General features: G+C 39.2%; 2 protein-coding genes across 2 annotated transcripts in view; one reads left to right on the top strand and one right to left on the bottom strand.

Moving 5' to 3' along the window:
• Positions 1-13478, bottom strand: part of LOC128868793 (serine/threonine-protein kinase PAK 3) — a 43943-nt gene extending 30465 nt beyond the window's left edge. The window contains exon 1 of the mRNA XM_054111311.1: positions 10252-13478. Coding sequence (XP_053967286.1) covers positions 10737-12455 — 1719 coding nt within the window. The 5' untranslated portion in view covers positions 12456-13478 and the 3' untranslated portion in view covers positions 10252-10736. The remainder of the gene's footprint in view (positions 1-10251) is intronic.
• Positions 13479-15521: 2043 nt separating this feature from the next.
• LOC128858451 (fibroleukin) lies at positions 15522-19863 on the top strand. The gene is made up of 5 exons (XM_054094780.1): positions 15522-15527; positions 15597-16917; positions 18711-19040; positions 19123-19333; positions 19434-19863. The coding sequence occupies exons 1-5, from the start codon at positions 15522-15524 to the stop codon at positions 19624-19626; spliced, it is 2061 nt and encodes a 686-aa protein (XP_053950755.1). The 3' UTR covers positions 19627-19863.
• The last annotated feature ends 2618 nt before the right edge of the window (positions 19864-22481 follow it).

The following is a 22481-nucleotide window of genomic DNA, read 5'->3' as shown; positions in this document are numbered from 1 at the left end:
TATCAGTGATAATTCGTTTAATGATAACGATTTGACGATAGTAGTTACAAAATGTTTCATAGCGTTTATTACAGACAAAGACATACATATACAGTTATGGGCACATAAATAGCACACATTTTGATTGTCATAAACTTTCTTTAAATTGTTATATTTGCTACCCTTACAAAGTTTAAAATTATGCACAAAAAATAATAAATTAAAAATATGAATTAAAAAATATATAAAAAAGAGCAAATTAACGTGATTAAGTTTGAATGTGATCATTATACTAATCTATAGAATTACAAATAAACTGGTGCTTCAATTGAACTTTTAGTACTGATGTAGAGTCGGATAAGTGTAGACTAAACCGCATTATATTGTATATTTGAGGATGTGACAGCTTTAAAAAATCAATTTAAGGGGTTCATAAATAAAAAATTAAAACAGTTTATGTTATTCTTTCTGGTTTTATATGAAAATAAAAACTAAAAACAAAAACGAAACTAAGCTTGTAACGGCTTTTTTTCAGAAATTTTGAATTTTTCTTTGTCTTGAGTTTTTGACATTCTATAAATTTAGTGAAACTGTATATATAACGAATCATTTGTTCAACCAGCACTTGTTCAACTTTTTTCTATTGAGGTTTCACTGCATATATATTACATACATAAGTATACATACGTATAATCGATGAAGTCTAAGATAAATCAACTCGTGGTTACATTTCAAACAATGATTTTCAGTCAGTCCTTTTATTTATTATTTTTTTGTTGTTGTTGTTGTTGTTTTAACAGCATAGTTTGCCCTGTCAGTGTAGGTATATCATCTGTCGTCTTCGTCTAGCTCATCTAGGGGTAGGCCCAGGAAACATGCTGTTTCGACAGGTTGGGTCCAGAGGGAGAGGGGGTTAGATGAGTCTGATTAAGGGGGCATGTGAAGAGGTGGTTGGTGTCGTGCGGGGTACCTTCACATGCCGGACATGTGTTTGGTATGTCGGGGTCAATTCTGGATAAGTAGGAGTTTAACCTGCTACAATATCCAGAACGTAATTGTGCCAATGTTACACGAGTCTCACGGGGAAGCTGGAGCTCTTCATCTGAAATGGGTGGTGGTTGGACTCCGATTACGGCATTCACGGGACGGGAGTTCATGAAGGTGGTAACGGACTCCCGGTGAATGTCGTTTATTGACTGTCTGAATACTGTCCGGTCCAATAGGTCTCGGTCAGTTTTGTCCTGGAGTTCGTCAGCGTAGTCGAGGAGGTGTCTCCTGACGTGCCTGGGAGGCGGCTCAGGCTCAAGCAGGTGTCTGCAGGGGTGAAACCTGCGGTAACACCCCAGCAGGAACTGCTTGCTGAGCAATTTGTTGTGCTCCGCGACTGGGAGCATTTGTGCCTCGTTGTGCAGGTGTTGTATGGGTGACATCAGGAGGCACCCGGTCGCTGTCCGAATGGCGGTATTCTGACATGTCTGAAGCTTTATCCACTGCGAATCACTAGTACCAGGCGACCAGACAGGCGCAGCATAATTAGTTTAGAACCGGCCGGCCAATTGCTTTAAATGTCGAAAGCAACAGTTCTTTGTCCTTGCCCCAAGTGCTGCCGGCCAGCGATTTGAGGACCTTGTTGCGATTTTGGACTTTAGTGGCAATTGCGGTTGTATGCGCAGAGAAGGAGAGCAAGCTGTCAAAGGTTACACCCAAAATTTTGGGGTTATTCACAGTCGGAATTGGTGTGTCGTCGACTTTTACCTTAAGGGACAGCTTGACCTCCTTTGTCCAGGTGGTGAAAAGGGTCACCGTGGACTTGGTGGGGGAAAGTTGGAGATTCCTCGCAGTGAAAAAGCGAGAAAGGTCGGTGAGGTAGTTGTTCACTTTGGAACACAGGCCATCGATGTCATTGCCCGACGCCATTATCGTGCAATCGTCAGCGTATGAGATCCGGGAAACTCCCGCTGGTGGTTGGGGGAGCTTCGAGATGTAGAAGTTAAAAAGCAAGGGTGAAAGGACACCACCCTGCGGTACGCCTTGCTTAATCTTCCTCTGCTTTGACATTTGATCTCGAAAAATCACTGACGAGTGCCGACCGCTCAGGTAGTTCGCGGACCACCTCTTCAGCCCTGGCGGGAGTGTCGACTGATAAATATCATCTAGTAGCGTGGAATGGCTGACTGTATCGAAAGCCTTCTTTAGGTCCAACGCTACTAGGACAGTCCTCTCGCAGGGGCGGTTTTGGTTAAGCCCGCGATTTATCTGGGCGTTTATGGCGGTGAGTGCCGTGGTGGTGCTGTGCACTCGTCGGAATCCGTGCTGATGTGGGGCTGGGGCCAGATGTGTCGTGAAGAGTGGGAGTAGGAGGGCTTCAAGTGTCTTCACTACTGGGGAAAGGAGAGTTATCGGCCGATAAGACTCCCCTTGGTTGGCGGGTTTCCCAGGTTTCAATAGTAGGACCACTCTCCCTGCTTTCCACTTGTCAGGGATGATGAGAGTGGCCAGAGACAAATTGAAGACCCTTGTGAGGTATCCTACTCCCAGGGGTCCCAGATGCTTCAGCATCAGCGCGTTTAGTCCGTCAGGGCCAATGGCTTTCGATGATTTCGACTTGTTGATGGCCCCCTGAACCTCATCACCGGAGAAAGTAAGTGGCGCACTGTCGTTCGTCAGTTTGTGCAGCCTTCTGATAACACGACGTTTGGTTCTGTCGCCCGGAGGATGCAGTGTAAACAGCCGGCTAAAATAGCTCGCGCATCTCTCCGGGTCCGACGAAGTACAACCGTTGAAGGTGATATCCACCTTGTCGTTGTGTTTCGTCGGGTTCGACAGGGACCTAACGGAGGACCAGAGCTTACTCACTCCGGAGGTGAGGTTACAAGTCTTCAGGTGCTCAACCCATTTAGGGGCTGGCGAAAATCCTCCACTGAACCCTCCCCGAGGGTGCCAGCTGGTAATAAGTACCACAATTTTCCTATTTACAGGAGGTACTTAGCTAAGTTAAGGGTACTATGGGTTGGGCTCGATACTCCTCAATAGTACAGCACTACCCAAAGTGCTTTTAACGTGGTCGGGGGTGAAGGGCTGGATTAAGGTGTGATGCGACCCGTGCCGAGAATCTGTCAGGCTTGGGGCCCTTCTAACAAATAACCAAGTCTCGAACGGAGCTTACGGATACCTGGCGCCCTCCGTAATAACTAGCCTTACCCGTGTAGCTCGGAGCTATGCACGGGCGGACATCCTTTCTCCGACACTCGTGGGTCCAAAAATGCAATCGGATTTTTCAAAAATTAATAAAAAAAAGGAGATCGGTCCTCCTTCGAAAAGACCGACAGGAACAAACAGTTCCGCAATAAGAGCAACGGTCGCACCGAGCTCAAAGAGAACTCCATCCATCGGCCAAATAAGTCGATCGAAACACATAGCGACAGCCTCAGCGAAAGAGAGGCCAGTTGCCACACAACCAGAGCTGGACACAGGTCCAAGCACAAGTAGGGGTGCACTAGCCCGGCAGTCAACTGTGATTCAGCCCCCAAAAACGGTCCCGACCGGAAGCACGGCTACTGCTAGCTCCGGTACCGAAGGATGGCCGCTTGTGAGGGTGGTAGACCCAGCGAAAGCGAGCTACCAGGATCGCAGAAATGCAGCCAGGCTCCTAAGGAGGGTGCACGAAACTCACCCAAAAGAAGGTGAATTGTCTCAGGAGTTGAAAGAGGCGATTGAAAGAGCGAAAGCGATCATTCCTAATTTCAACCCCGACTTCAAACCAGTACAACCGGCTCCGAAACGACAGCGGTCCTTGGAGGATAATAAGCCAAGCGCAAAAAGGCACAAACCAATGGGCGTGACGCCCAGAAGATCATTTGCGGAGGTTGCAAAAGACCGCTTTATCATAGGGGTCCTGGACGAGAACCATCCTGAAGGTATGATCCCTAAGGCCCAATGGAAATGGATCGAGGCCGAGCTAACGAAAGTGGCACTGAAGGTCATTCTGGAGAACCCCGGCCCCCCGCCTGCGTGCGAAGACTTAGGCTGGCACCAAGGCCAGATAAAAATAATAGCGTGCGACGATGAGAGATCGGTTCAGCTGTACAAAGAGGCCATCTCCAAAGTCGGAGAAGTGTACCCAAATGCCAAGCTAGTGGTCGTGGACAGGAAGGATATTCCGTCCAGGCCGCGAGCAAGGGTTTGGTTACCTTCAACCGTCGAAGACCCGGTGGAGATTATGAAGCTCATCCGGGTCTGCAATCCGGACATCCCAACGCAGGAGTGGAGGTACGTCAAAACTATTACCAACCAAAACAGCGCGGATGAATCGAAAGAGCAGAAGCGCGCCACCATGCAGGCTCTCCTGCTCCTCACAGAGAACTCAATTGAACCGTTAGCGAAATGCGATGGGCAACTTAGATACGGTTTTGTAAAGGTGAAGCTCCACATTTACAAAACCGACACGGATGCGATTGAGTTCCTCGCCACGAAGGAAAGCGAAAAGCCCATGAGGGAACTGGAACCCATGAGCGAAACCGAGCCAATGAGCGAAGACGATCAGCCCACCGAAGAAGAATACGCCTCTTCAGGCTCAGAAATGAGCTTAGGGAGGTTGTACTTCGAACGGGAGGGTAAGTATCCCACACAACAGCGTAAGTATTCCGAAAGGGAACTTTTATGCGAAAGCAAAGAAGACCCAGATGTAACGTTAACAGCTAATGCATCTTCTTCAGATAAACCTACACCACTGTAAAGAAGCCTGCCTTGCCCTCCTGGATCGTCTGGCAGAAGATCAGCCGGATGTAGTCCTCATCCAGGAACCCTGGGTACGGAATGGCGAAATCTGCGGTCTGAGGACATCAGATTATAAAGTATATAAGACTAATTGTGAAGGTACTAAAAGAGCATGCATAATGGCAAAAGTACATCTTAATATATTTATGATTCAAAATTTCAGTAACGCAGATACTACGACGGTTAGCTGGGAAGTGAGCGGAAGCAACACCTGGCTAACCTCGTTCTATTTTGCCGGAGACGACACAGGTCCACTGCCGTCGCCGCTAATAAGAAGCCTTGTGGAAGACTGCAAAGCTCACAACCGCAAACTAGTACTAGGAGGTGATGCCAATGCCCACCATACCATATGGGGGAGCTCGGATACAAACGAACGAGGTGAGTCTCTCTTTAATTATATTATATGTAGTAAGCTTTTAGTGTGTAACAAAGGCAACGAACCTACATTTATTACGCGCAATAGACAAGAAGTTCTTGATATTACGCTAGCAAGTCAAACCCTTTACGGAAAGATGACGCAGTGGAGGGTTCTGAATGAACACTCTTACTCCGATCATCGCTACATAGAAATAAAATTTGGGGGAAACAACCCACGGGCTCCACCCGCCAACAGGAACTTGAAAAAGACCAACTGGCATATATATAAACGGGAACTTAAGGAAAGACTTCCAAATTCCCAAAATATTACCATTGAAGACAGAGAATCATTGAACGAACACGTACAAACCCTTACTGAGGTCTGTAGAACTGCGCTAAACAAGGCTTGCCCTTTAATTAGGTATAAGGGGAAGAAAAAGCCGCCCTGGTGGTCAGAAGACCTGTCTACATTAAGAAACGACAGCAGAAAACAGTTTAATAGAGCGAAAGCGACACGAGAGAGTAAAGACTGGGACTGCTACTACAGTAAACTAAAAATTTACAAAAAAGAAGTTAGGAAAGCGAAAAGGTCTGGTTGGAGAACGTTCTGTGGAGAAATCGAAGGAACCACAGAGGCTTCCAGACTGTGCAAAATCCTCTCAAAAAAACACAATCCCACCGGATACCTCCAAAAACCGGACAGGAGTTGGACTACTTCGAGTGACGAAACTTTGAAGTTGCTAGTGGACACACACTTTCCCTGCAACGAATTATCTAACGTAGTAATCGACAATGGTACAGAAAGATCAAAATCTGACATTGAAGAAATAATCACTGAAACTAGGATAACTTGGGCAGTGAACACGTTCAAACCATTTAAATCACCGGGCCCAGATGGATTATTCCCGGCCCAAATACAACATTCACTCAACTACATCATGGAGTGGTTGACGGCCATATTTAAGGCCGCTCTGAAACTGAAAAGTGTCCCATCAACATGGAAAGAGGTAAAAGTGGTCTTTATCCCTAAAGCGGGAAAAAGTTCACACACAACACCTAAGGATTTCAGACCAATAAGCCTATCCTCCTTTCTGCTAAAGACATTTGAAAGAATTTTAGAAGAACATATTAGGGCTAACATCAGCCCTAATAAGCTCAGCATCTCACAACATGCGTACTGTAAAGGGAAATCAACTGAAACAGCACTTAACTCACTTGTTACAGAAATCGAGAAGTCAATGTATAACAAAGAATTCACACTGGTAGCCTTCCTAGATATCGAGGGCGCATTCAACAACATCCTACCGGATACCAAAATAAAGGCACTGACGGATTTCGGGATCTCTGGCGCTCTGGTTGAGTTCATCAAAAACATGCTCTTAAGCAGATTTGTGATCGCAACCCTAGGGGCCTCAGAGATCAAGAAAAAAGTTAGCAGAGGAACACCTCAAGGCGGCGTGCTGTCCCCTCTCCTATGGGTGCTGGCACTTAACTCATTGCTAAAGAGCCTAGAGGAGAGAGGACAACACGTAGTAGCATATGCGGACGATGTTGCAATGGTAGTAAGGGGGAAATTCCCCAATACACTCATAGAAGTCATGCAGGATTTACTAAATATGGTTGAAAACTGGTCAAAAGCAAATGGGCTAAGCGTCAACCCCAATAAAACTGAACTAATCCTATTTACCAGGAAACACAAAATACCGAATATAACTCCTCCGACTCTAGGAGGAACGGCACTGTCATTTAGTGATGAGGCCCGCTACTTAGGTCTAATACTAGACCGAAAGCTAACATGGAAGGCAAATGTCGAAGATAGAGTAAAAAGGGCGACAATAGCACTATACTCTTGTAAACAGCTGATAGGACTAAGTTGGGGTCTCTCCCCATCTATCGTATACTGGCTTTACACGGCAATTGTCAGACCTATCCTAACATACGGCATATTAGTATGGTGGCCAGCTTTAGATAAATTGTACATTAAAAGAACCATGGCACACGTACAAAGAATGGCCAGTCTTTGCATCTGCGGGGCCCTCAGAACCACACCCACAGATGCACTAAATATCATGCTTAACATTTTACCAATAGAGCAGTACGGTAAGCAAACAGCTGCCAAAGCAACTCTCAGGCTAAGAGAAATCGGCCTACTCAGAACGAACCAAAGAGGACACTCCTCAATTTTAGCACAATTCCCCTGCATTCCCCACACAACGGATTTCTGTAGGACCAAGGACATCAATTTGTATAAATCCTTCGTCACAGTATTTCCTTCCAAAGAGGAATGGGATAACGGGCTCATTGTTAAGATAAATGAAGTAAACATCTACACAGATGGCTCAAAACTGGATAACAAAGTAGGGGGAGGGGTCTACTCCGACAAACTCGGAGTATGCCAATCATTCCGCTTACCTGATCATTGCAGTGTGTTTCAGGAGGAAGTCACTGCCATAAAAGAGGGGCTTAAAGAAATAAAAACGAGAGTATTATCCACAAATGAAGTCTTCATTTACTCGGACAGTCAAGCAGCAATAAAAGCGCTGGAATCAAAGACACACTCGTCAAAAACAGTTCTAGAATGTTTTAAACTACTAGATGACGTATCTAAGTGCTACAAGGTGCACCTTATCTGGGTACCAGGCCACAGGGACATTCCAGGAAATTGTAAGGCGGATGAACTTGCAAGAGCCGGTACAACGCTCGATCTCGAACCAGATAAGGCGCTGTTACCCATGCCTATAGCCACTTGTAAATTACTTATAGACAGGGAAACCATCAAAAAGGTAAATACTATCTGGCAAAACCTCACAACATGCGAACTAAGCAGACAGACATGGCCGAACTGGAACAGCGGTCGATCGAAGATCTTGCTAAGATTCAACAGGGAATCTATAAGAAAAATGATAGGTGTATTAACAGGTCATTGTTTAATAGGCAGCCACGCTAGAAGGTTAGGACTCCCATACTTCGATTTCTGTAGAAGCTGTCTAAATACAGAAGAAGAGGAAACAGTCAGACACCTTTTATGTGAGTGTGAAAGCCTAGCTAGGAGAAGGCTGCGCACCCTCGATACAGCATTTCTAACCGATGTAGCGGATATAGCCCATCTAAAACTAACGAAGCTCTGCTCGTTTATTAAAGCAACCGGATGGTTTGAAAGGGAACACGTAGAGTAAGGATAAGCTCCAGTGGTATCACAATGGACCTGCCGAAGGTCTAAGTGTGTCTTGCGACAACCACCCTACCTACCTACCTACCTACCCATTTAGTCCGCTTATGTTGATTTACCAGTTGCGTATATTATTTTTTTGTCGTTATATTTGGTTCTACGGAAAGATCGTCGTGAGTTGGGCGGCAGTGGCGAGAAGCAAATACATACTTTTAGAATATAAAGTGCCTAAATATTAAATTGACACAAATTAATTATTATACGTGTACATAAGCGCAGATTGGTACATTTGAACAGTAACGTCTTTTGATTTTGAGTAGGGAAAAAGCATTCACGTTAAGTCCTTAAATATCTACTATAAATTTTTATGTGTACAAGTGGATGTGTCATGTGCCCAGAAGTTAATATTATAGTTACATGTTGTATAAAATAATGTTTATTAAAGATAGCTGGCCGAATGCAAAAAGTATCGAAAAATACGTAGTTACTATTTTTACAACTAATGCCGTTTCATGGCCAAACCAGTGTGAATACGAGTAGCCACAACAATCGTAGTACTCGTTAATACCCATAACACCAGCTCAACACCAACACTACTTTCCGATCGTGAACGTCAAAAAACGACACCAACAACGCATGCCAATGAGCTGTGTTACCAAATCCGTAAGGGGAAGCACTTTCGTTTATCGCATCGCATTTTTATAAAAAATGAGCTAACGACGACAATACAAATAAAGAAGAAAAGGTTTTTTATAGTAAATGCTTTGTTAGTTTACGATAGCCTAGAAATATTTCAAGTGATAAGGTGGTTCAATCGACGATGTATAAACTCGTAAATATGTCTATATGTATATATATGCACATGTATAATGATACATTCATAAGAGATACATACATACATATGTATATAGCATAGTCAACAAGTCATAGTAAACTCATGAATTTGAATGTGCAGGCATTTACTGTTGCTGCCCGATCACCAACATACAAATTGTTATTTGAGTGAAAACCCTAAAAGGAACAACTGGTTACGTATTAATTAGGATTGTTATAGTGTAAATATTTGTTTATAGTTCTAGTTTTATAGTATAGTTATATCATAACATTCAGTTTAGAACTGGATTGACGAAATGAACTTTATTTCTATTTGATTCTGTTCTTATTGCAACAACATGAAACACTTGGAAAACCTCTTTTACTAATCTCGGGGCGTGCATCCATATATAAATTCGGGCCGTTTCAAGAGCAAATTCTCACATTTTTTGGCTGAACTCCTTAGCCTTAATGAAAAACATATTCGAATAATAACAAAAATCAATTGTGGCGGTAAAATGAATGAAATGTATGCAAATTTTTCAATCAATAGCTATGTGGCCACAGTATATAAATACAATAACAAGTTTATTGCAAAACTTTCTTTTGTCTACTATTTTGCATCCATCTACCTGAGATGAGTGGTAAATACCGAGTTGTTCGCTTTCAAATAAACCAGCATTGGAATTCATTACACATTTGTTCAATTGTTATGTAAGCGCAGTAACCTTTTCCAATAATAACATTTAACTATTGAAAAACACCAAACTGAGTTGGCTCTTTTGTGTTAATTCTTTAAAAAACGAAAAGATATAAATATACATTTTATTTGTGAATAAACCAAAATTGGAGTTTAAAATAATTAAAAAAATAACTATAAATAAATACGATATTTCAAACAAGAACAAATATAAATAATGAAGCATTACGCAAGATGTCATTACGGCCCCTATTTTAAGGAGTCGGCTTTACTTTGCCTGAACAGTTTTACATACTTATTCGCCGAAGCATTGATTTTATATCAGACCAAAGTTTTTTGACACAATTTTTTGTGGTTAAAACAATACTACGGCGAAAACCTCTACACAAATGTTGATCTCTTTAGATAATATAATAAATATGCATATGTATAAATTACATTGAAATTCTTTACTCACCTTTCGACACCCTATTGTAATACCGTTCGGCCAGCGATGTTCACGCACTTTCATTATTAATGCACCATTTTATAAAAAAGAAATTGTTGCTCTTATAAGAGCTTCGCATTCAACAGCATTTATCCGTCAACAGCAGGCCGCCGTTCATGCATCCCCACATTTTCCTATTCACAGCTCCATTACCCTTCTGTCGTACTCACTGACTTAGCGCAAGACTATGTGGCAGCTATTAGGAAGTAAACAGCATTTTCGTTCTCGATACTTTTCAAATCCGTTCGATTATTCTTATACGTACTTAGGTCTATGTAGTATATAAATAAGCAACTAAAATACACAACGTTCTCGCTCAACTCATTCGTGCAATTGCGCTAATCCAATATTACAATTGCACTTCAATCCATTCAACATGATCTGGTCTCTTATGTATTTCATCCAACTCTTTGTTACACTTTTAATGACATGTCTTTCCCCCCATTCATGTTCTATTACACCATACGCCGTAGCACTTTTTTGGCTGCCTTTATGTTCGGCACTAACGCTTTCACTTCACTGCAATCCTCTAGAAATGAATGTCGCAGCAACTCATCAGCTGTCGCTCGTTTATCGACCTCAACTTGCAAGCAGCAATCTAGGAAGTCTTGCAGATTAGGGCTTAGTTTGTCCCAGCTTTTGATATCGGGTCTACCATTAGCGGCAATTAAATAGAGCGCGCGAAGCGGTGTCTCATAGAGATATGGTGGTTGGCCTTCAATCATTTCTATTGCCATAATACCAATTGACCAGATATCTACTTTTTTCCCGTATTTCTTACGAGTTACAACCTCTGGAGCCATCCAGTATGGCGTACCCACCATTGTTTGACGCTTCTCGTCGCCCTCTATATTTGCGCAGAAACCAAAATCGGTCACCTTCACTGAACCATCCATGCCCAATAGCACATTATCCGACTTAATGTCACGATGAATGATACCTTTGGAATGTAGAAAACTTATTGCATATAGTACTTCACGACAAACGCATGCGATTTGACGTTCTTTCATAACAGTCTCCGTGACAACGTCTGTTAATGGTCCACCATCCATATATTCCATTATTACCCATAGTTGGTCTTCTGGTTCGAGCAGATATGCATCCAAGAAGTTCACTAAATTTTTATGATTAAAGTCTTTCAAAACACGTATCTCAGTTAGTATAAGATCTTTTGATGACTGATTTTTCAGATCGATTGTCTTAACCGCAACCTGAGTTTCTGTCTGCAAATCCGCTGCGATGAATACAATACCCGAGGCACCCTTGCCAACTTCCTGTGTAGTATGATAACGCTCGCGTGGATCATCCATATTGCAAATGGCGCGAAGTTCCTCGTATATTTCAGCGTCCGTTTTCTGTGCACGTTTATCCTTCGAACGGCGCAGAATAGATTCATCAGCAGGTTCGCCATCGCCATCTGCTACGGAGATGGCAGGTTTGAGGATGATAGTATCAGTGTTGATCTTGTTCAAAGGTTCTTCAGTTAAATTGATTGTGGTGAGATCAGACACTCCCCGTGAAAGCTGCTGCGTGACAGCTCGTGGCTTTGGCTTCAACACTGGCTTAGGCGGAAGAGTTTGCAATTTTTTTGCAGGCAATGGTGGGCGCTCATCGCCGGTGAATGATGATATTGGTTTTAACGTTTCGCGTTGTGCTAGTAAATTGGACTCGAGTTCCTTTATCACCTGATTGAGGCCAGTCATACGAATTGCTTGCTGGTTATCATTGAAGCTACTGCTATTGCTGTTGCCACTGGACGAGGCACCACTCTCCCCCGTCGAACTGCCACCACCGTATAGTTCATCATCATCGGATTTATCGGGATCATGTGATTTGTGTTTGTTTTTATAATTCACATAATTGTCTATTTCTTTGGACTCCTCATGTATAGCCTCTTCGGTTATGAACGGCTTAAATACCTCATTGTCCTTTTTCTTAATTGAATAATTATAATATTTAACGGCATGATAAGCAGCATCTGGGTTCTTATCCTGTTCGTCGCGGGTTATCTGTGCATTCATAAGCCTTGTCCAAGAAGCAGGCAAACCTTCCAGATATCCCGTCTCTTCATTGCGAGATACATGGTAGTGTCGCTGGAAATTAGTTGGATTACCGATTTCGGAAATGGGTTCTTTCTTACGAAACCAACCCTTCAGACTTGTAAAACTGGTCATGTTGACGGTATATATATGGACGATTTGAAATTAATGAACTTGAAGATTGTTTTGAACGCCAAGTTCAAAATAACTCAGTGAATGTTTTATTGTAGCAGATTATGGTGATTGGCATTGAAGTTATCAATACACCTATATTGTACTGTCTGTTGCTACCCCTGCTTTGTTGTTTGTGTAACGCTGTCTCTGCTAGCGTGTTGCTTACTAAACTGCGTGACTCATACAATGATTTTCACCGCTCTGCACCGGTAACACATTGGCCGATCGGATCCGTCAGTCTTACAACTTGAATATAATGGTTCGACCTCGTACCACACTGCACTGCATGTACTCACAAATTTTTTTTCGGGATACTTCTGACCCCAACTACGAAGTATATTTTGTTTTATCTACTATTTTCTTTAATTTGTGCTGTTTCCCAGCTTTATCATCTATGCGCATTCCACTCGCGCTTTAATTAATCACCAATTACGTTTCAATTATGCCACTCAGACTTGTTTCTTCATTCACATGAATTTCACACGCACACTCTACATGTTTCTTTATCTACTCATTTTTCGGCTGCATACACTTCACTTTTCTTTGCATTTCGTGCAACTATTTCACTTCGTTCTAAATTTCTTTACATTTACTGTCTCGCCATTACGTCCTTTGCATTTAATTACAATTATCGTATATTTTGTTCACTATTTCTCCGGTCACTTTGTCTCCAATGTTGGCACATTCGCCTTTCACACAAAGGAGTGGCACTTCAACTCCTTTACTTCTTTTACTTTACGCTCGTCTTGTAATGTCTATTATTACATTAGATCTTCTTTCATTCCTTCTTGAAACTTTGTACCCTTTTCGCTGCAATTTTATGAGAATTTTTTAGCATTATTTTTCTCCAGCAGTGCATGGAATTTTAATGATTTGCCTTCACCGATTTTGGAACTCTGTTGTTAATTCTTCTCACTACTGCACTTTTTTCGATTGCCGACTTTTGTCGACGGACAACTGAAACCGCCAGCGACGTACTTTGTTGTTGTTGGTCGCAGGGTTGCATGGATACACTGTATTTAGTCTATTACACAAATTTCAAAAAACCTTTGAATTGCTAGTATTAACATTAATCGAAGTTTGTCAAGTTTTCCGTATATCTCTATAAAATATTAAAGACAAATTTAACACAAGCACTTTTCGTGATATTTTACAACAATGATTTTGCCAACCTAGCAACCCTGATATTGTTTGGTATTATTGATCTCGCTTTAGCATGTATATAGACTGGCTGAACTTTATGTGCTGCGTTTATTTCTCGTTCTATTATGATATTTGCCGATAAAGCAGCGCTAAAAAGTTACAAACTTTAACAATGAATCAATCAGTACTGTGCAACATGAAGGTTAAATAGTACTAAATTTTCAAGTGCTACGCGGATAAACGGGGAAAACTCTATTTAGTTCATTAGGCAGCACTCCTGTACAAAAAGTTAATGCATATTTGACTTCAAGAAAAACTGACTAATGGCTCAAAAAACCTTTCTCTTCAAAATCCATATATACAAAACCATGTGAAGTATCAAGAAAGCGGCTTATAAACGTGAACGGTATAAAAAATAATAGTTGGCGTTTACCGCTTTTTTATGGGTCTTGATGTTTCTACACAAATGGCGAGAACTACAGTTTATGTCGCCTCCGAACGGCAATTGTTTTTATGAGGAGCCTTTTGATGGCAGAAATACACTCAGAAGTTTGACACCACCTGCCGAGGGTTCATATTTACGTTTCAGGTTTATGGCGGCACCGTAGCGGAATGGTTTGTGCGTGAGTACCATTCGGAATTCTGAGAGAGAACGTAGGTTCGAATCTCGGTGAAACACTAAAATTAAGAAAAAGTTTTTATCTAATAGCGGTCGCCCCTCGGCAGACAATGGCAAACCTCCGAGTGCTGCCATGAAAAAGCTCCTCATAAAAAATATCTGCCGTTCGGAGTCGGCTTGAAACTGTAAGGGTATACGCATCAATTATGTATACATATATATATATATTTATGGTTTCAAACCCAGGTACTACGTAGGTAGTCACGTACGGCGGTCATGTGAAAGTAAAAACTTTGCTAATGAATGTAATCATATCTTATATATACATACTTATTTTTTTAAATAAAAAAAAAATATTTTATGCCATTACAAAATATTTCTTTGCCCAAAATTTCAAATTTCAATTCGCCACTAATCAGTTTTTTGGATGTGTAGTAAATCACCCCTGCGTATGGACTTTTCAAATACCTTGTCGGTTAAGCAGTACTCACATTCAGTTATGATTTCTAAAACGGAAAAGGGAAACTACAAAAAGGAAATGGACCTTTTACGACTAAAAACGTATAATTTTCAAATACTTAACATTCTCTACTAGCCATTGGAAAAAAGGGAAGAAGAAGACTGTAGTATTGAAACGATTTTATGATTTTCACTTTCAGTCAAATGAAAATCTCTATTTTTTTGCGCGTTTAGCAGTGGTAACTATTTGCTATACTGTTAAAAGTTAATAATTTCCTTCGTTTCCGCTATAGTAATAGCCGAAGAGACCGTGGTATTGGTATATATGCACATTTATGTATGCAATTAAATAGATTATCCACAAGAATTCCCATTACTTGTATGTATGTGCACGTATGTATGTACATATATAAGTACATATGTACTCATTATAAGCAAATCGGCAATTATAGTGTATGAAAACATTGTCAACATCTGGAAGGTATTTCGGTTTCGCACATAATTAAATGAGCTCGAGCCCATAAATATATGTACCACACACAAATATATAAATGTATCAAGTTTAGATGTACATACGAGCATGTTCCTATATATAATTATAAATACAGCATACAGATGTATGTATGCATGCACATTTTAATTTTCTTGGGGGATATTTTAACACTTCTGTGTCCAAGTTGATGTATCCAAGAAGCAGATGTAGACAAATTAAATTTGAAGATCATACCGCACAGTACGCAGTTCATTCCTTTAGTTTAATTTGAACACTCTAACTGTGCGGATTCGCGGGTTTTACTTTCGGAATAATGATCGTAAGATTGGGTTTTATGCAAAATAGTCATATTTTTACTGATTTAAAAAAACATTTCCTTTGTTAACAGATTTTATTGAGCGCCGCCTTGCTGGCATTCGTTATTCACACATCACCAGCAAACTCAGCAATTATAACAAATTCAACTACGGCAGAAGTGTCGCCAAATTCATCAACCACATTAAATGATTGCATCAATACATTAAAGCTGGATCATCTCAATCATGCTTTGAAGCAAATCGATGGCGCCGTTCAGAATTTAGAGGAAAAGGCACACAATTGGGCCATCTTTCGACACCACATTGATGCTTGGAATGATCAAATAAAATCGCTGGAGCATAAATTAGACTTGGTTAAGCGCACGCAGGACGAACAGCAGGCGTATGGAAATAAACTAATCAGTCTGGAATTCACACTAAACCATATACTAAGTAAAGTTGTGTATTTGAGTGATGCTTGCAATACGCACCAAGCTGTCACAGCGGCGGCTGCCGCCATACGGCCGTCAGCACTTTTCACTACCCACATGAACACCAATGGCAATGACAATGGCAGCGATGCTGCTCAACAACAACAACAGCAAGACACCAATGAACTGTTGTACGAACACATTGCGTTGTTGGGGGACGTAAAACATGCGATTGGTATTGACAAGCAGCTGCGAGGCGAACTGTCGACACGCTTGAGCAACATATTGCGGCATGTACAGAACATTGAACGCGACAATTGTCGTGGAGAACGACGCCAAGCAAGCATAAAAGCTAACACTAACGCTGATAGCAATCGCAACAATAAAATGGCGAAATTAATGGCGCCAATCGGCGGTTGTAATTCAAATCAAAATGTCGAACGCTCTCTAAAATCTTTCGACCAACAGCTTTCAACACTCCTCACGCGGACACCAATGCCAAAAGAGTCTAAGCAATTAAACACGTTGGTTAAGAAAAATTCACAACAATTGGAAAATGCAATAAATTTACTAAACAAATTTGATGATCGTTTATTACAATGGCGTGATGAAAGCGCACTCGGCTGGCACCAATGTCAGACTATGTCCGGTGAACTGTCCACTTTTACTGAAAGCTCAGATTTATTACTAAAACGTATCGAAATGTTGGTGCATGAGGTGAATGAAAAATTAGCTAAACAACCGATGTCCAAATCGAACGATAAAGATGATGAAGAGGAAGATTCGGTTGAAGCTGAAGATGTTGAAGCAGTTGATAGGAATTCAGCTGAAGATGAAAGTTTAGACCATAAGGATGTGGATACTGAAGCAGAGGGTGATCACAATGTATCGACCACTCGCATTGATGACAATATTGACCAACCTAGAGGTGAAGACGCGGAAGAGCAGGCGGAGAAAATAGATGATCGTTTCGACGTGGTTGGTGAGTAAAACTGGGAAATTCGTTTTAAATTTTATTAAAAAGTAAATCAGAACATTTTATAAAAAAAAAAAAATAATAATTCAATTTATTTAAAAAAAATCAGTTTACTGGCACTTCTATACAAAAGCTTCCATGGACAGAAAACAAAAAAATGTTTAGAAAAGTTTTTAAATTAAAGTATAGAAGACGTTTTACTTTATAGTTATCGCCTCTCGTTGGCAACTGCAAAACTGTTGGGACATTTGTGGTATGAAAAGTATTTTCAAAAGGCCTTCTTCCGTTAAGAAACGCATAAAATTGTTCAGTTTATACTTATGCTTCAGAGCTTATACTCCGATAGCTTCAGAGGATTGATTTGATTTGACCCTTTCAAACTTGCCGCTTCCGTCTTCGTTACGCTCATCTTCTGTAAGTAAAATAGCATAAAATCACATTTTACTGATGTAGAAAATCCCTTTGAATTGCGCGGCATTAATTGAAACCGGCAAGGGTTTGATATGACTGTGCCAACTAAATAATATACGTAACAAATAACACGACTAAACCACAAACCAGTCTCCTTGACTGATAATTTTAAGGAAGTGCCAGAACGAGAAATGTTCAGTACCTCGTTTGCATCCGTACTTCTTCACTTTAAGAATTATTAATAAGGACCTTTATGAGTCAGTTCTTGCCAAACGAGGTTTCTGACAGAGTGACCCTTTTTCGTGTTACTTCTGCAATCCAATGGGAAACATTTATATTCTTTCAGGTTTCACTATTTTTATTCGATATACAGCTTTTAACAATTATACTCCTATATGAAAAATTACATCATTTAAATGTCCGCCATGAACCCCTCTACAGGTAAAAACCGCCAAACAGCAAATTCATGAATGCCTACTTGTTTAGAACGTCGAGATTTCGATGTTGTAGGTTGTTCGGCAACACTTTGCGCTACAGCAGGAATATTCTGAACAGATAGTCCAGTTTTTGGTCTGACAGTCCTTTATCTATCCTCGACAGTACCAGTTTCTTGAAATTTGTTCACCAAACATTGAATTGTCGATTCATTGGGACGATTTCTTCCACTAAAAAATCACGAATTCTGCGATAGATACCCGGGTCTGGCCAGACTTTTTCGACTTTGAACGTCAATTTAACATATTTTTATATAGCTAACGACTTGAGCTTCCAGGTAGCTTCTTAAAACTTAATTTTCAATCGATTTATGGATATAACCTTTTAAAAAGGATCATCGAAGAGGACGACAAAAAGGCCAAATCCCATTGCCCAACCGTAGGTTTAAAAAAGGAGTCCAACGCAGGGTCAAAGATCGAACATTTTCATAATAAGTTTAAGTAATTTTCATAATAAGTTAAATTATTTTTCTATCTTGTAAAATTGTTAATCTGCCTACTTGACCTAAATGAAAAAAGTACCCTCTAGGCATTATTCACTACAAACATCTAGGCGTAACTGTTGAAAGGCCCTTTATTATACAAAATATGCCAAAAAAATTAAATTTGAAATGTTAAATCAGATCCTCAAAAATTATTAGGGCTATCGTAAAGTTTTCTATTTGTTACAATGCGTATTAATGTTGTCCAACTGGTTCGTAAGAAAGCGCAGTAAATTGCAAATATCTCGAAAACTTGTCCACAAAAAAATTAGTGCGCAATCCTTCATAGAAATTGGATATTGGCATCCGGTGCGCAGGTTTGGTGTAATCCACTGTTGTTATTATTAAATTTTGTTTTTTTAATTTTGTCCCAAGTTCAATTTGTTTATTTACAATATTTATTATGTTTCAGAATTCCTACAACCCGAGAAGAGCGCCTGCCACGAGTTGAATGGCCCGCCTGTTGACGGAGTTTACAAATTCTCCTCACCGGAATTAAATGAGGCGGGTCGTGACTTCAATGAACGTTACTGTGCCTTCGCAACTGACGGTGCGCCTTGGACCCTCATACAGAATCGTGGCCCATATGACGAACATGAGAACTTCAACCGTTCTTGGGTGGATTATAGAAATGGGTTTGGTGAGCTTAATAAAGAATTTTGGTTCGGCAATGAATTCATACATCGGCTGGTCGATGGGGATGATTATGAATTGCGCATTGAGCTGACCGATTTCGAAGATGGTAAGGTTATAGGGAAATTCAGTGCGCGTAGGTGGTAAATAAGTATGTAAATTGTGTTTTTATTTTTTATGTAAACTAATAGAACAAGTATGGGCCGAATACTCATTCTTCCGCCTAGACAGTGAACGTTACAATTACAACTTATTAATTGGAGGCCATAGCGGTACAGTACCCGATGCTATGCATTACCACAACGAAATGGACTTTAGTACCTTTGATCGTCGCAATGATAAGAGCGTGGATGCGTGCTGCGCATGTGCAACTGGCTATGGAAGTGGTTGGTGGTTTGATAAGTGAGTGTGTGGGAGTGAGATTTTCTATTAAGTAATTGTTTATAAAGCAAACATTTCTCTTCATTTATGTACCAAACATGTGTAAATATGTATGCTATAGCTGCTCGGAAGCAAACTTGAATGGTATTTATCGCGAAACACCAAGCGGTCACAATTACGTAGGTATCATTTGGGAACAATGGCATGGCGACGACTCACTACAAAAAACACGCATGCTAGTGCGACCAAAGAATTGGTCGAACGATGAAAAGGAGGAGCGTGGCGAGCGTCATGAGCATATTGAAGATCCATGAGCGCATAGTGGAAGATAACGGTATTTCGATAAGAATATCAAAAACTAAAACCAAATTAAAATATAATTGTGCTTCGTGATTTATGTGCATATAATTGTATATCGATATGCAGGAGTACGTGCCGCTTCATAATACCTTAAGTAAAAGCGCACCAAATTAAGTGAGAAACGAGAGCTTTGAAATAAATTTACAAATGCAATAAAAAATCCATATTTTTTAATTTTTCATATTCTTTACAATTTTATTTGACGTTAATAATTTTTAATTATTTGTTGAATCTATATATTTATAAGTAATGTATGTATATATATGTATATATACTCGTATAGATAGTTGTTATTTGTCCATTCTTCAAATTTGCTTTCTTTTGTTTTTCACAGTTTCACCAAAAGTACAACATTCGCACACACGAACTCTTATTACATAAATCCTATTTATTTATAATATACGCATATTTAAATTTGCAATGTGTGTATGTGTGTTTGTATGTGTGTGTGTAAGTATGTATGTATACGGAATATACATCACATTTATATGTTTGTATGTACACATATACAATATGTACGAGCGGTTATTATGCAATGATGCAGTACCAAGAACTGCAACTTTAAATTTATAGTTAATTTTAGCACAGAATTAACCGTTTTTCTGTTTTACTTCATTATAATATTCCATAAGAGAATTGTTTTATATTAACTAAAAATTAATGCAGCTAAACTGCCTATGTCTACATATTTAATACATGCATACATTACACAGCCATACACATGCATGCGTATACACACATAAATGCCAATCATACCATGAACTAAATTTCTTACAACTATTTAATACACTTACTGCTATTTTTATTTATTTTTATAAGAACGTCGTTTGTGTATTTTGCTGTTCTTTGTAACTTATAAGCTCAATTTTATATAATTATTTTTTTTAGTTTTTATCTTTCTGATGCCATCTTTAAAGTTGACTAATAAGTAGAATGAGAAAAAAATTAGTTGTACAAACTAAACGATTACAGTGCACATTTTCACGCGCCATACATATCTACATATATTATGTACGATGAGAGGTTCTTTTGTGAATAGACGATGGGCTCTCTTTGCATATTTAAAAAGAAAAACAGCAGCAAAATTATGTTTGCAGTAAACGAAACTATCGAATTCAACCTTTCATGAGCAATGCCTTTTTTTTTTTTTAATAAATAAAATCTGCACTAATGATAATGACGCGAAATCGCAAGAAGTAATATGAATGCTAAAGATATCTCACCTCACAAAATGAAAAATTATAGTTCACTATTTGTATTTAGAATTGTGTCAGCTGTTATTGGTTACCTGGTATGGAAACAGTTTGAAGTGTTTACTCATAAAATGAACAATTCAGACTGCACTGCTATTTAATATTGTAGGAGATCTACTCTGGGATACGAGTGAAGTTCATAACATGTCTTAATTGCAGTGGTTCTAAGTGCTATTGTTGTTATATACATACATACGGTCTAGCTCATAGACAATTTTCATTTATTAATGCCACTCGAATTTTATATTTATTATTAATTTTTTTATTATAGTGCGCTGGCGTATTTGCATTGACTCGAATAAAAATATGATCGATACTAAATGATTTAAATTTAATAAATTAAGAGAAAAAATTAATGTTTTGAAGTTTAAAATATAAATTAATGTATGTGCTCTTGTGCTCAACAAGTGAAGGCGGCAATATTTTGACCAATTTTGGCAAATTTTTTTTTTTTTGTTTTTTTTTTTTAAATAAAAGTCTAGCTCCTCACAGAAGAAATCCAAGTTTCAAACTTTGTGCAACATTTTTAAACATTCAGCAAATATCACCCTTTTCAGGCAGTTTTATAGCTTATTATCTCTAGTATAATAAAGTGCAAGTTCGAGTTGAAAATTCTCGTTGGTTTTTAATAATTTTTTTTCCTTAACTATGTTGCGTATTTTCTCCACAAAAAAAATGTTTTGCATTCGTTATATGGAGTAAATGTCACCACCGTTAGGGGGAAACAACTTAGCAAAAATCGAAGGCACTTCAAAATTGCACTTTATTGTACCAAAATTTAACGGGCTATAAAAGTACGTACCATATTTTCTAAAACTTCTGAAGAAGAAGACTAAAACTTTGGTCAAAATTTGTTGATTTTTATAATTTTTATACAAAGTTGCAAACGTAAATTTCTGAGACTTGTATAAGAAAATAATAAACAAACGAAAGAAAAATAGCTAAAACTGATTAAAAAGGTTGCTGGCTTAATTAGTTGAGCACAACTACACCTCGTATATCGGTAAACACTTTGAAGCGAAGGTTTTTAGTTGTACTTTTAGAAAATAAAATTTTAACATATTTTTCGTCAGCAATTGCTAGAGCGAAATGCAACAGCCACTACTTTCACAATTCATATGTATCTAATATATATATATTTATACATATATTTTTTTTTTTTTTATACAACGACCATTGACGTTTTTTTTTTCATTTAGTATCGATCTATTCTATTTACTCATACATATATTATATATTCTCTTTTTTCAATCTATGTTAGTATTTACTCTAAATATAAAACTTAATTAGTATGCTTGCAAAAATCTGTACTTAAAAAGTTAATGCGCACGCACAATTTCATAAATTCTATATTTTACAAGCTTAGTTTATATAATATTATGCCTACATACATATATTTAATTTCAAATATTTACAATGAAATAATTTACACATGAGATTTTGTAGTTTTTTCGAATTTCTGTTCACTTTTTAAATAAGCAGCAAATTTTAAGTTTTTCATTTCTAGTTTTTTTTCAATAATTATATACATTCATATATATAGTTGACGCTTACTT

Source organism: Anastrepha ludens, chromosome 2 (assembly GCF_028408465.1).
Source record: "Anastrepha ludens isolate Willacy chromosome 2, idAnaLude1.1, whole genome shotgun sequence".
In the NCBI taxonomy this organism is placed as follows: Eukaryota; Metazoa; Arthropoda; class Insecta; order Diptera; family Tephritidae; genus Anastrepha; species Anastrepha ludens.
Note: the sequence above shows the minus strand (reverse complement) of the source record. Positions and strands in the feature narration are given on the sequence as shown.